Raw genomic sequence first — 13507 nt, 5'->3', positions numbered from 1 at the left:
AATGGGAGGATTCTTCCAGTTGTTATTTCTATTGCAACTCTGCATTCTGGAACTTGGGAAATAACCCTGTGATGGGTTCAGGGATTCGTTCAGGCCACCACATATGGACCTGAGCAAAAGCATCCATTATTTGTCTTTTGTAAGCTTCTCTACTAACTGGTGGACCACAGCACCATTTTGGGGGCATCCAGAAAATGTCAGCTCTAGCATCCAGTAAGACCTCAATATTCAGGTTACTTCCATTTACCCAATGCGTACCCTCCATAAAATAAGGCTGTAAGTCACTTTGAGGAAATCTAGGATGATTTATGGTATATAGTTTGGGTAGTATAAGAGGGTCCTTCCTCAAGGGGACCCAACCTGCTCCTTACTCAGCATGCTCTGGAAATGGAAACTGACTCATTTTATGGAGTTGGCCGAGGAGCCACAACTCTCCTGTTGATTCAAGTCCGACTTAAGTTCACCAGGCCTATTGGTAGGCTAGCGCCAGGGACAGCACAATAAGCAAATGCAAAAATTTCTGTGAATCAAACCATTCTGATGATTCCTTTGGTTTTGCTGTTCATTATGACAAACATAATTTCTCTGCCATTGAAAGTCCTCCACTTGACCTCTGATGTCCCAAGACCCCATCGCCCTCACTGAATTCAGGGAGCCCCATTTGATGTCATAATTTCCTTCTCTCATCCCTGGCTTTTTGAGAAGTCACTACAGAGCTCTCCAAGATTGCCAATGCTCCCCTGTACCTTTGTATAATACCTTCTTCTACAACAGTGTTTCTCAAACAGGGATGACTCTGCCCCCTACGCCAGGGACATTTGGCGGTGTCTTGAGAAATTTTTTATTTTTACGACTTGGGGGAAACAGGATGTGCTACTGGCATCTGGTGGGTAAAGGTCACAGATGCAGCTAAACATCCTACAATGCCCAGGACAGCCCCCAACAATGAAAAATTACCCAACAACATGTCAATAGTGAGAAGGTTGAGAAACTGTTCTACAACAAAAAAAGTTCTGGCAGTTTGACTTTAGCAGAAGTTAGCTTTGGGTACAGGTTTCAGTCATTAACTAAGCAAACAATCAAAGGCATTCCTAGGAACTCAAGCTAAACCTTGAGTCTGGAAATGGTGTTCAGTGCACCTGTATCAACAAATCCAACCTAATCCAACATTACATTACTGCCACTTGATTCAATATAAGATCCACAAGTATATTTCTCAGGTTTCTATTGATATGTATCATTTTTAAATAATTATTTTGGTAGGTACAGTATCTCATCATGGTCATACTTCATACCTTTTGACCTCCCCACCTAGGCCCCTCCTGTGGCCCTCAAGGACTTGAATCTGAATAGATCTAGAAAAAATAGGGGCGGGGATGAAGATAAATCTTGAGAACTTGCTGTCCGCTGCAAGAAAACTATCAGAAGAGATCATTACAAGGTCTTCAGGCAAGGGGAAACTAACCCAGAGAGGGGAGGAAGGCCTCCTACTTTCATTGGTAAAGGCGGGCTTCGCTAAGCTTGGAGGTCAAAGGCCTCAGCTTAGTTGGCATCTGGCCGTATATTCCCATCTCAATTTTTCTGGGGTCTATTCGTGTCCATTGATGCCTTATGATGTAAGAGAATCTACTGGGTTATGAAGTCAGCCACTGAATGGATTTGTCTTTGGGTCCTTTAGAAAAATGCTGATTATACAAAACAAGTCCCCCAAAGTATTAGTATGTAGCCATAGCCAAGCTTGAAGCTAAGGTAGGAAAATTCTCAAGGCCGAAAATAAGAGAATTTGAGCCCATATTGTCAAGTGGTAGATGAAATTACATTACCTACAAAGGCCAAGAAAACTGGATACACAGCTGGAGGTTTAATCTTGGTGTGATGGTAGTCAAGGTCAGAGCAGCCACACATTGGAAGTGAACAATGAATACCCAACATTACAATAGAAAGAGCAGCTCTTTCATTGGCTGTAAAATGTTTGATACTAGTAATTCTAACACTTACGTCCCTGCTTTGACATTCTTGAAAATTGTGTGATCTTATTGAAAGATTAACAAACTCAATTTTTCAGGCAATGTATGTCATAAGGATTGAGTTTATACTCTATAAAATCAGTAGAACACCAGACAAAGTTCAAGATAATAGGACCCAACTTGAAGAGAGGCTGGGGGAAAGGGAAGCACAGGAGCTAATCACAACAGGACAATGCCAACTTAATATCACACTATTACATATTGAAGTACTGATTTTTTAACATTTGAACTTTGTTGCTCTTAGTTAATCTTATTAAGGCTACAATTAGACTTCCTATTCAAAATACAAATTTTCATGGAATTTTGGAAGTGATCTAACAGCTTCCAAATATAAACTTTTCCCATTTATTTTTTAAAACATTTTACTTACTTATTTTTAGAGACAGGAAGGGAGAAAAAAGGGAGAAAACACTGATTGGTTGCTTCTTGCATGCCCCCAACTGGGGAACAGGCTTGCAACCTAGGCATGTACTGACTGGGAATCAAACATGCAACCTGTTAGTTCACAGACAAACATTCAATCCACTGAGCCACACCAGCCAGGGCCCCATTTATTAACAAATATTCAGCACCCATCAAGTACCTGCAATAAGACTACGTAGATTCAGAAAAAAGGTCTCTGCATTTATGGAGCTTACATTATTAGTGGGTGTTAATTTTGGGTTGTCTGTCATACTTTTGTACAAGGTCTGATGAAAATCTTACCCGTCCTAAGGCCTCTCTCCTGAGTAACATTTAATAAAGGTCAAAGTTCTAACTGAAGCTCTTACTAAACCACTTACAAAAGTTCTATGCCTCCTGACTACTGGGATATGTTGAGCTATGGTTGAAACACTGCTTTAATGAAAAAAAAAGTTTCTTTTGAACTTGATGATTGGAAGAATTCACATGACACTTGTGTTTTTTTAAAAAAATCATTTTATAAAACATTTTACCTGTGTGGACACTCTCATATTCTTATCAGCTCTGTCACTTTTAGAGGATTTATCACCAGCATGGATTCTATGATGAATTGTAAGATTTGATCGCCAACTGAAGCTTTTACCACATATCTCACACTTGTAAGGTTTCTCCCCTGTGTGAACTCTTTGATGAGATTGTAGCTGTGAAGAGCGACTGAAGACTTTGCCACATGCATCACATTTGTATGGTTTCTCTCCAGTGTGGACACTCTGGTGAAGTTGAAGACTTGAAGCCTGACTGAAGTGCTTACCACACTCCCCACACTTGTACGGCTTCTCTCCTGTGTGGACCCTCTGATGCATGTCAAGATTCAAGCTCCACTTGAAGCCCTTCCCACACTCCTCACATTTGTATGGCTTCTCCCCAGTGTGCACTTTCTGATGGGCTTGAAGGTGTGAACTCCGACCAAAGCTCTTCCCACACTTGTCACATTTGAATGGCTTTTCTCCACTGTGGACTCTCTGATGGGCCAAAAGATTTGAGGCCTGCCTGAAGACCTTCCCACACTCCTCACAATTATATGGTTTTTCCCCTGTGTGGATTCTACAATGAATTTTAAGATCCGCTCTACGACTGAACCCCTTCCCACACTCTTCACATTTGTATGGTTTCTCCCCAGTATGGATCAGCTGGTGAATCTGAAGTCGTGCGCTCTGATTGAAGCCCTGCCCGCACTCTTCACACTTGTATGGTTTCTCTACGCTGTGAGCCTTCTGATGGATTTGAAGGTAGGAACTCTGACTGAAGCCCTTCCCACATACCCCACATTTATAGGGTTTTTCTCCTGTGTGGACCACAAGATGAACTTGGTAATGGGAGTTCCTCCTGAAGCTCTTCCCACACTCACTGCATTTGTATGGTTTCTCTCCAGTGTGGACTCTCTGATGTGCTTGAAGATTTGAACTCAGAGTAAAGCCTTTACCACACACTTTACATAGGTAAGATTTCTCTCCAGTGTGGACTCCCTGATGGGCCTGGAGACTTGAGGGCCGACTAAAGCCTCTACCACATTCCTCACATTTGTAGGGTTTTTCTCCTGTGTGGACCCTCTGGTGAATGTATAGATTTGAGCTACAAATGAAGCCCTTCCCACACTCCTCACATTTGTAAGGTTTCTCTCCTGTATGGACTCTCTGATGGGACTGAAGATGTGAATTCCTGCTGAAGCTCTTCCCACATGCATCACATTTGAATGGCTTCTCCCCAGTGTGGACTCTCTGATGGTCCTGAAAATGAGAGGCCTGACTGAAGGCCCTCCCACACTCCTCACAATTATATGGTTTCTCTCCCAAGTGTAATTTACAGTGAATAGTAAGCGTAGATTTACGACTGAAGCCTTTCCCACATTCCACACATTTGAATGGTTTCTCTACAGTGTAGACTTTCTCATGATTTTGCAGATGTGAGCGTTTACTTAATTCCTTACTGCAGTCATCACACTTATAGCTGTTTTCTCCTTTGTGAAATCTCTGATGAACATGAAGAACTGATCTATAACAGAAGCGTTTTCCACACTCACTACATATGTGCGACTTCTCTTTTGAGTGTACTTGCTGATGAATATTGAAGGTGGAGAGATCAGAGAAGGTTTTTTTACACTCATTACACTGGTAAGGTTTTTGTCCTGTATGAATCACACTATTCTGATCCAATGTTGAAATTTTCATGCTGTCTCTTCCATAATCATTGTAACTGTAAGGTTTTTCACTTCTGTGTACTCTGCAATTATCACGGAGACGTGATACCCAGCTGATGGTGTCAACATGCTGTTTATACTGACAGAGTTTATTTTTTATAGAAATTTCCTGATAGCTGTTCTGATAATTCTGGGATTCATTCAGGGAGGTTTTCCTCCAAGAACCTTGTGCTCTCAAAGTTGGAAACTCTGGATTTCCAGTGTCACCAGGACCATCCATTTTATGATTTAGTACATAGTTTTCATCTTCAGAAATTTGAATAGATAGTCCTGCCCCAACCTGACAGGTGGAATCACCTTGTTTGTGGAACTGTGAACAATTTATCATGAAGTCTTGACACCTGGTTAAGTCATTTACAATTTGTTGCCAGATCTGCCAGCAGGAAAGCTCTTCATGTGCCCCTCTGTCTTGAACAGTCTTCAACTCATTTTGATTGCTCTCGTCTATGTAGACAAAGAATTCAGAGATATGGACAAGTGAAAGTTCTGTTCAAAGATTTAAGATTTCACACTTATGATACTTCAATATAAGAGTTTAATGAAACTCGGGACACTTCAGCTTATCTTTTTTTTAACTACATATGAAGTTCTCTGCTTTATATGCTGACAGAAACCAGGGGGTGGTCCATTAAGTTTCCAACCACTTACCATTAATGAAAGCCATTTAAGACACAATGACTGCCATTTGACATACTATTTAAATCACTGTTCATAAATTATATGTATTTCCTATCATAACACAGTATCAATAAGGAAAAGCATTTTGGGTGCTCACAGCTGTACGAGTGCCTGGCATTAGCAGGTGCTCAAAAATGCATACATATTGAATCATATTTTGATTTCTGGGATTCTCTGTAACTCTAAATCCCAGCTTAACTTTGAAGCGAGTCATAGGAGCAAAAGTGCTTTTACAAGGAAAGTATCTGCAATAGCAAAAGGGTTGGAAAGTATAGTTTGCTTTAGAGAAGTTGAAAGGCTACAGACCAGGCAGCAGCACTCCAAGGGGCGCTCCAAGAGGATACAATCAAGGTGCTAAGAATCACCTGGCATGAAAGAAAAGCTGGATGCCCTGGATTCTTCTGACACTTTTGTCTGTTGAACGTCTTTTTATTTTCCCACAAAGGAATCAACATTTAGAGGCTAGGGAAGAATGCTGTCTCTTTGAAAATAGCATGACAAATTTTGTATGGAGATACACTGGCCTTTAACAAGAATGATTTCCAAAGTGAGGATGCACTATATTAGTGGACTATGAAATAAATTCAATACTTTGTGATAAGTATTTAGAAGAAACAGACTAGAAATTATCACAAGCAGTAAAGGTTTCAGTACATGAAATTCGTTCTAAAGTAACACATATAAATGTATACAAAAATAAAATGCTTTATAGAGGTATGATGTAAGATCCATTTCTTATTATGGATGTGGACTTTGGAAGAAGCAAATGGGATGAGCTATGCAATCTTTTAAGGGAGGGGCTAACTCACAAGCTATTTTCTGAGAGCAGGCAACCAGTACAAAGGCAGCTGATATCATCCAGGAAAAAGATTTGGTGATTTTGACTGGGTGAGGGCATGGGTGGTGAGAAATGAAATAGATAGACAGTTAACTACGAGAACTCACAATTGCTTGGTTCTTACCTAAATTTCTCTCCATCTGGGGTGATGTATTTATCATCCAAAGCATCTCTTCTCTTTCTATATGTGACATATCTTGTCTGAAGAGTTGATGTCCTAAGAACATGCAAAGTCGCAAGTTTCAAATGAATAAACTGGAGGTAAAAGTTACTGGAAATTTGAGTTCTATATGCAGAGTCAAAATATTGAAGGCAGTGTTTTTCAAAAAATTTATCATATCCCATTGGAGAAACAGCATGTATTTCCTGACCCAGACACATATGCATAGATATAGATTACTAAAACAAGTCAAACAGCCTGTTTCTAACCAATACCTATTCTCATTACACCTCCTCCCAGTGGCTCTCAGACTACTCATGCAATTGGCCAATTTTAGCTGCAATGTTCTATTCTTCTTAAGGAGCTCTGATGTTTTCTACTTTATTTTATTCGATTAAAAATTGCAGATAGGACTAGATAAATTGGTTTTATAATTCAGTAACGGGACAAGAGTGAAATTTTAAAAAGAATATACAAGAGGTATAGCAGCATACAGACTATTTATGATTCTTTTACAAAACACAAATGAAAAAAGACCTGAAACATCCTGTTTAGAAAGACCAGAGCCTTGGCTGGGTGGCTCGGTTGGTTGGAGCGCTGTCCACACACCAAAAGGTTGCGGGTTCAATCCCTGGTTAGGGCACACTTTTAGGTTGCTGGTTTGATCTCCAGTTGGGGTGTGTATGGGAGGCAACAGATCAATGCTTTTCTCTCTCATCAATGTTTCTCTCTCTCTCCCTTCCTTTCTCTAAAAAAAATCATTAAAAAATAGAAAAACAGAAAAAAAAGAGACAGACCAGAAATATCCTCTTGGGTCCCACAGGAATTGGCAAAAGTCCCTAAATTCCAAGCAGCCATTTCAAGAGCCCCAAAGCCTAAACTCCACAAAGATACTCCAGAGGAAGGCTGTCCTCACCCACTGAGACCAGGTTCCTGAAGTTCTCTACCATCACATCTTGGTACAACTTCCTCTGAGCAGAGTCCAGCAGCCCCAGTTCCTCCTCCGTGAAGGCCACAGCCACATCCTTGAATGTCACTGCCTCCTGCAACAAACACATAAAACTGCAATCTTACACCCAATGTCCACTTGAAAAGGGGCAGCACTGAGAAGGTGAGGGGGATGGGTGGGAAGTTGCTCTGACCCCTGAACAGTTTGTAGATCTCCCAGCCCCCCTTCCATCCTGACAATGCCACACTCTGATTTTCCTCAGCCTTGCCAAAAATGCTATGAAAAAAAAGTTTTGTATGTGTGCCGGTGCTCTCACATTGAGCACTGTTATGCGTAAACTCCCTAAAATTTTCACTGCTGTATTCAGACCAGAGACGTTCTACATTTTAGTTAATACTGCCAACTCCCCCAGAAACATTTACTGTTCTAGCCCTGACAGTGTGTCATAGCACGTGCCTTCCCACTGAGCTGGGAACTGGGTTACACGTGGAACAAAACCAAAGGGCCTGCCAGATCTCTTGAATAAAAAACTCTCTTTCGTCCTGTCTCTGCATTTCACTCGAGTAAAATATTCTGACTTGCTTTTCTGTGTGAACTTGAGCAGGTTCCTTATTTTTCATAATCTATTTTCTTTACATTAAAAATAAAGATGAAACCAAAAACCTCTTCACAAAATTGTTCTGAAGTGTCAGAGCAGTGACAAGGACTCTAGTACCACTGGACTTTTTAAACTAAGGTCATGTATTGCTTCGATTTGAAAAAAATACACAAAGGAAAAAAAAAATAAACCAGTAAACAAAATACATGCAGGGTATGACTGAGGCATTGGGGGACATCTAGCCCTTGTAGTGAGAAAGTTTTGTTTTTGTTTTTAATTTTTTAATTTATTGATTTAGAGAGAGAGCAACACTGATTTGCTGTTCCACTTATTGATGCATTTATTGGTTGTTTCTTGTATGTGCCCTGACCAGAGATCAAACCTGAAACTTTGGCATATGGGAACGACGCTCTAACTCAGCTACCCAGCCAGGGCAGAAAACTTTTTTCAATAATTTTTCTGTGTGAAGCAGTACTTTGATCCTGATGCACTGTGCCGTATTTGAATACTGCACCAAAAAAATCCATGGTACCACCTATAAAACATACTTTCTCTGTTTTAAATACCTAATATGCTAAGGACAAAAAAAGACAGTATTGTTTTAGAATTGATTTTTCGAGAAAAATGTTCAGTGCTGGAAAAGTCTACTGTAGTGTTCCCAAAATAGTAAAAATCCTAAACTAATGTCTATGAATCAAGAATAGTTTAAAAAAATAGGTACATAAATTTGATGAGAACATGATATAACAAAAATGAATGTTATACAGTATTAAATGCAAAAACCAATTTAAAATTGTATCTATGTTCTGAATACAAATACACAGTGTGAATACATATGATAGAGAGATTACAGAACTAAAAGAACAGCTAATTTGTAAGCAAGGAAGCAGTAAGGTAGATGTTTTTCATTTCTACTAATTTTTCTCTTATTTGTGAAATAAAAAATGATGAAATAAAGCACAACCTAAAGGCCAAAGGCAATTAAACTTAAAAGGGACAACAAGCACCCGACACACTCAACAGCTCCTCCAATGCCCGGACATTCCTTGAAAGAGAAAAAGTTGTGTCTCCGAGTACTGAAAAGGCATTTTTAAAAGTTAAAAAGGAAAAGCTCTACTCACCTTGTACATACTCATTCTTTCCTTTTCCTTCCAGGGAAACACAGCGTTCTAAGCAGACAGACTGGGAAAGGAGAAAGAAGCCAATGGAAACTGGTCAGTATGTCACTAACCCATAGGGCAGATCCTTGTGAATTTGCAAAGGTGCCCATTCCTCCGGGGTGGCAGCAGCTGCATGCAGCTTCACGAACAGGACTTGGCATGGATGCCAGATAATCCCCCTGTTCAGGGAACAACCTGCCCAACCTCACACAGTAGCCCAATCACCAGTATGCCCATAGCTTCTTAGCAGTAATTCTTATGTGGGCATGGTGTAAACTGAGACAAAAGAAGAGTAGGCGCTGGAGTTAATATCCATGGGTTGAAATCCTGGCTAGGCTATTTACTAACAGTGTCATCTTGGAAAAATTATTAACATCTCTTTACCTTAATTCTATCATCTACAAATGGGGGAAATAACTGTATTGACCCATGGGGTTGTTGTAAGGTAGAAAGGTCTTAGAGCTCTGTCAGGATTTCTTACTTCTTTGCAACCACAGTAAAGCAGATGATATTCTCTAGTTTGATATCATCCTTATAAATGTTAATTTCTACTCATAAAATAATGTAAGAAACACGGCCTTTTGGCAGTTGTTGCTTTGTCATGTTAGAGACTCATAACTTCTGAAAAGTCTGTTTTCCTTTTTTCAATGACATGTTACTTCAACAATAATATTTAAATTGACAGACAACTTTATATAGGAGGTATAAAAATGTGTAAAGTTTCTTTTAAAGTAAGAAGGGCCCTTTCGATGAATATGCATGGAAGAAAATTAATTAAAATCCATGACTCTGTAACAATAAAAAAATAGTTGGATAGTTCATACCTAACTTAAATTAACAAGGAAGGAATTTCTCTATATATTGTTATAAATATGAGAATATATAAGAAGTAAATGGGTAAGAAGGGAAAGGTCTTAGAACTAATAAAGGTAGAAAGAAAGTTAGAAAACACCTATGGGCGCTAAAATTGGTGAACGTTTGGTGAGGAATTAAGATACTTACAGTCTGAAAGTATTCATTGCAAAAGGAAAAACAGTAACCTGGCAGACACCTTAACTGAGAAAACTAAGCTGAGACCACCAACTGTGAGAGACCAACATTTGCTTTGTGTGACTCACTGAGAAGGATGCCTCCCTGCTTTGGTGGCGTCCCTGCTGAGCCGGAGTCCAATCATTAACAAATACCAGATAAAGCAAAAAAGAGGGACCTTCTACAAACTAATTTACCAATACTGTTCAAATATCAAGAGCAAAAAGAAAAAGCCTGAGGAATCATTCTAGATAAAGGAGACTAATGTAAGAAAAACTAAGTGCAATGTATGCAACTGGACTGGCCCTTGAACTAGAAAAGACAAAATGTTCTCAACGACTCTATTTGGAAAACAAAAAGTCTAAATTAGGACTGTGAACTAGATAACAGTTTGTTATTAATGTAAGTAATTCCATTTTGATCACTGTCTCTAGCTTGTTCTCAAATGGTTCCGAATAAAACAAAAACTACATGACTACGATAAAGCTGTGAAAGAGAAAAGAAGAACAGTTCTGCCAAGCCAAAGCCACAACAGCCAGAACTTGGCGTTTTCCTGTGATGAACAATAATCAGACAGGACCACTCAGTGATTGTAGTGAAGAAGAAAAAGACAGGAAACACTCCACGGCACAGAGACAAAGACATTCCACGGTGACGGAATAGCCGAAGAACTGCCCCTGCCAGCTAACATGAGTGAGCACTCTTAACAGTTGACAACTCCAGTCTCATTTTGTTTCTTCCACTGCTAAGTAAAAATTCTTCTTTGGAAAGATTTTATTTATTATTTATTTTTAGAGAGAGGGGAATGGAGGGAGAGAAACATTGATGTGAGAGAGAAACATGGATGGGTTGTCTCTTGTCCATGCCCTGACCAGGGACGGGACTGCAACTTAAGACATGTACCCTGACTGGGATCAGAACCAGCAACATTTTGCTTTGCAGAATGATGCCCAACCAACTGAGCCACACTGGTCAGGGTCAGGTAAAAATTCTTACAATATTCAGTCATGAAATTGCTTCTGCTTCTTAACAGCATCTAATCTAGAACAAACCCTCACTGCCTACAACTCTTCCCAATTCAGCTAACACAGGCCAAAACCCTGTCAACAGCCCCTCCTAATTGCCTCTTACCAACAGCCTCTGATTCTCAGCCGTGTCTGGGCTTGCTTGCTGCAGCAAGCTAAAACAAATGTAATTCTTGATGTTCCTGACGGTATTTGGCTGATGATCATCAACAGAGGAAAGAGGCAAACCATAAACAATTGATGAATCTGGGTAAAGAATACATGAGAACTTCTACTATCTTTGCAACTTTTCTGTAAATACAAAGTTATATGAAAATTAAAAAGTATAGAAATGAGAAAATAGTCACAGTAATAACAACAGTAGTTCTGATGATGGTGATGATGATGATGACTACCGCCACAGTATCGAATATTAACTAGGTGATCTTCCTACTTCAGACAGAAGTCCTCTAGTTAAAAAGATGGCAATGAGTCCACTCCACAAAGCCTTGGAGAAATGTATCTCCACAACCTCTAACTGTCCATTCTGTCTCTCTACTTGCCAGCTGCCTTCTGCTAATGTCAGGATTCTGCAAGAAAACCTGACAGCTGACAATAATTAGTGGGGATGGGGGGTGGGGGGTGGGGATCATCGGACTGAGTAGGGCTCTGGTGTACCCCACTCAGTTTTATCTGAGACAGCTGGCAGGGCCAATTTTTCAGGCTTCCATTTCCAGACAAGAACCTCTCCTGAATTTCTCAAATTTTCTTGGGTACAGAAATCACCTCAGGATCTTGTTGAAATGCAGATTCCTGGGTCTCATCTGAAAAAATTGTAAATTAAAAGATCTTGGGTAGGGCTCAAGGACGGGCATTTCTACTCAAGTGATGCCAGTGCCGCTGGTTTGTGGCCCGCAGTGTGAGGAGCACCGCGATGCGCCGGCAGTCCCAAAGGAAACCGCCTCCACTAACCAGAAATGTACACAACGAACCACCAGACTTACTAAAACGTTCACAATGGTTATCTTTACATCCTAAGGTTATGGGCAATTTAAATTTTTATTTATACATTTCTGTATTTTCTGAATTTTCCATAGTGATTATGTTACTTCTATAATGCAGGGTGAGGCAAAAGCAGGTTTACAGATGTGAGTCTGTGAGACAGTTTATTCTTGTATTATTATTTATTAATTATTGTATTATTTTTCCATATGAACTGTGAACCTACTTTTGCCCCACCCTGTATAAACATTACTTGAAATAAAATAGTGAAACAGTTAAGAAAACGATTTTTAAAAACCCTTCTACAGAATAGCCTAAACCTTGTTCTCAAAGTTCCCACAATCAAGTCTCTACCTACTTTCCTGATAGGATTCTAGAGAGTTCTCTATGCTCAAGGAGAATATACCAGAGACATTAAAGAACTCAGATAATGGACTCAGACCGCCTAAGTTCCAACCCCAGCTCTGCCTCCTACTAGCAGGGTGGCCGGGACCAACATGTCTCCTGACTCTCGGTCTCATCTGTAACGTAGGGAAATTAGCACATCACTTTATAGGTCCACTGTATGACAGAAATGTGTTCATCTGTATAAAGCTTTAAGATGGAACTTAGCAACTAAGACTGGGTTATAATCATCGCCCGTATCTGTCCAAGTGCACGTCCCACTCATTCTCCAATTTATGTCACTATTAGAAGAATCCAAAGCCTACTCACGAATTGGGCTCTGTTGCCTCCTCCACCGTGCTGTGCTTTTTGAGAAGACAGGGCTGGGGAAGCAAAGGAAGCTGTGAAATACCGGGATTGTGTTTGCATCCCTGATAAATCGCATCCCCTGGTACTAGCTAGAGGCAACCCTCTCCTAAAAATAAAAAAAAGGCGAAGAGCCCAGAACAATTTAGCTTCCTGAGCTCACAGAATCTAACTGCGAGACGGACCCTTTTCGGAGAGTTACAGTGGTATTAATAACAACCCATGTGCCAGCAGTTTTAATGAAACCTTTTATTTGTTCTATTCTCAAAACATTCTATTAAGAAGGTATTACTTCCATTTCCCTTTTACAGAACAGTAAGCGAAGGCACAAAGGGGTTAAGTAACTCACCCAATGCGCTACCGCATCAAGTGTTAACTGGGGGAGCGTGTCAGGCGTGCAGAGAGCCCGGGAAACCCTCAAACCCCTAAGTACGACCCAGCCCGCCCCATCCCGAGTACGTCCCAAACGCAAGAGAAGCTCCGCCCTGGGAAACGCAAATCGCCGCTTCAGCCTCAGACCTCCGTTTTTAGCAGCTCCTCCTCTTTCTCCCCAAATGAAAGACAGGTGGTGTTAGCCCCAGGCGCATTCCCGGGAAGTTTGAGTGTAAAGCGGACCTGAAAAACCGCAACCTAGGAAAAGATGGCCGCTACGT

The 13507-nt window shown here is 40.4% G+C and overlaps 1 protein-coding gene across 1 annotated transcript in view; it reads right to left on the bottom strand.

Annotated features, from left to right (window-relative positions):
• LOC112312861 (zinc finger protein 208) overlaps window positions 1-13507 on the bottom strand; it is a 39283-nt gene extending 25776 nt beyond the window's left edge. The window contains exons 1-6 of the mRNA XM_024569429.3: window positions 13374-13507; window positions 12819-12871; window positions 9031-9091; window positions 7279-7405; window positions 6327-6419; window positions 2956-5130 (exon numbers count right to left, since the gene is read on the bottom strand). Coding sequence (XP_024425197.3) covers window positions 2956-5130; window positions 6327-6419; window positions 7279-7405; window positions 9031-9045 — 2410 coding nt within the window. The 5' untranslated portion in view covers window positions 9046-9091; window positions 12819-12871; window positions 13374-13507. The remainder of the gene's footprint in view (window positions 1-2955; window positions 5131-6326; window positions 6420-7278; window positions 7406-9030; window positions 9092-12818; window positions 12872-13373) is intronic.

The sequence above is a fragment of the Desmodus rotundus genome, chromosome 12, assembly GCF_022682495.2.
Source record: "Desmodus rotundus isolate HL8 chromosome 12, HLdesRot8A.1, whole genome shotgun sequence".
Lineage (NCBI taxonomy): Eukaryota > Metazoa > Chordata > Mammalia > Chiroptera > Phyllostomidae > Desmodus > Desmodus rotundus.
Note: the sequence above shows the minus strand (reverse complement) of the source record. Positions and strands in the feature narration are given on the sequence as shown.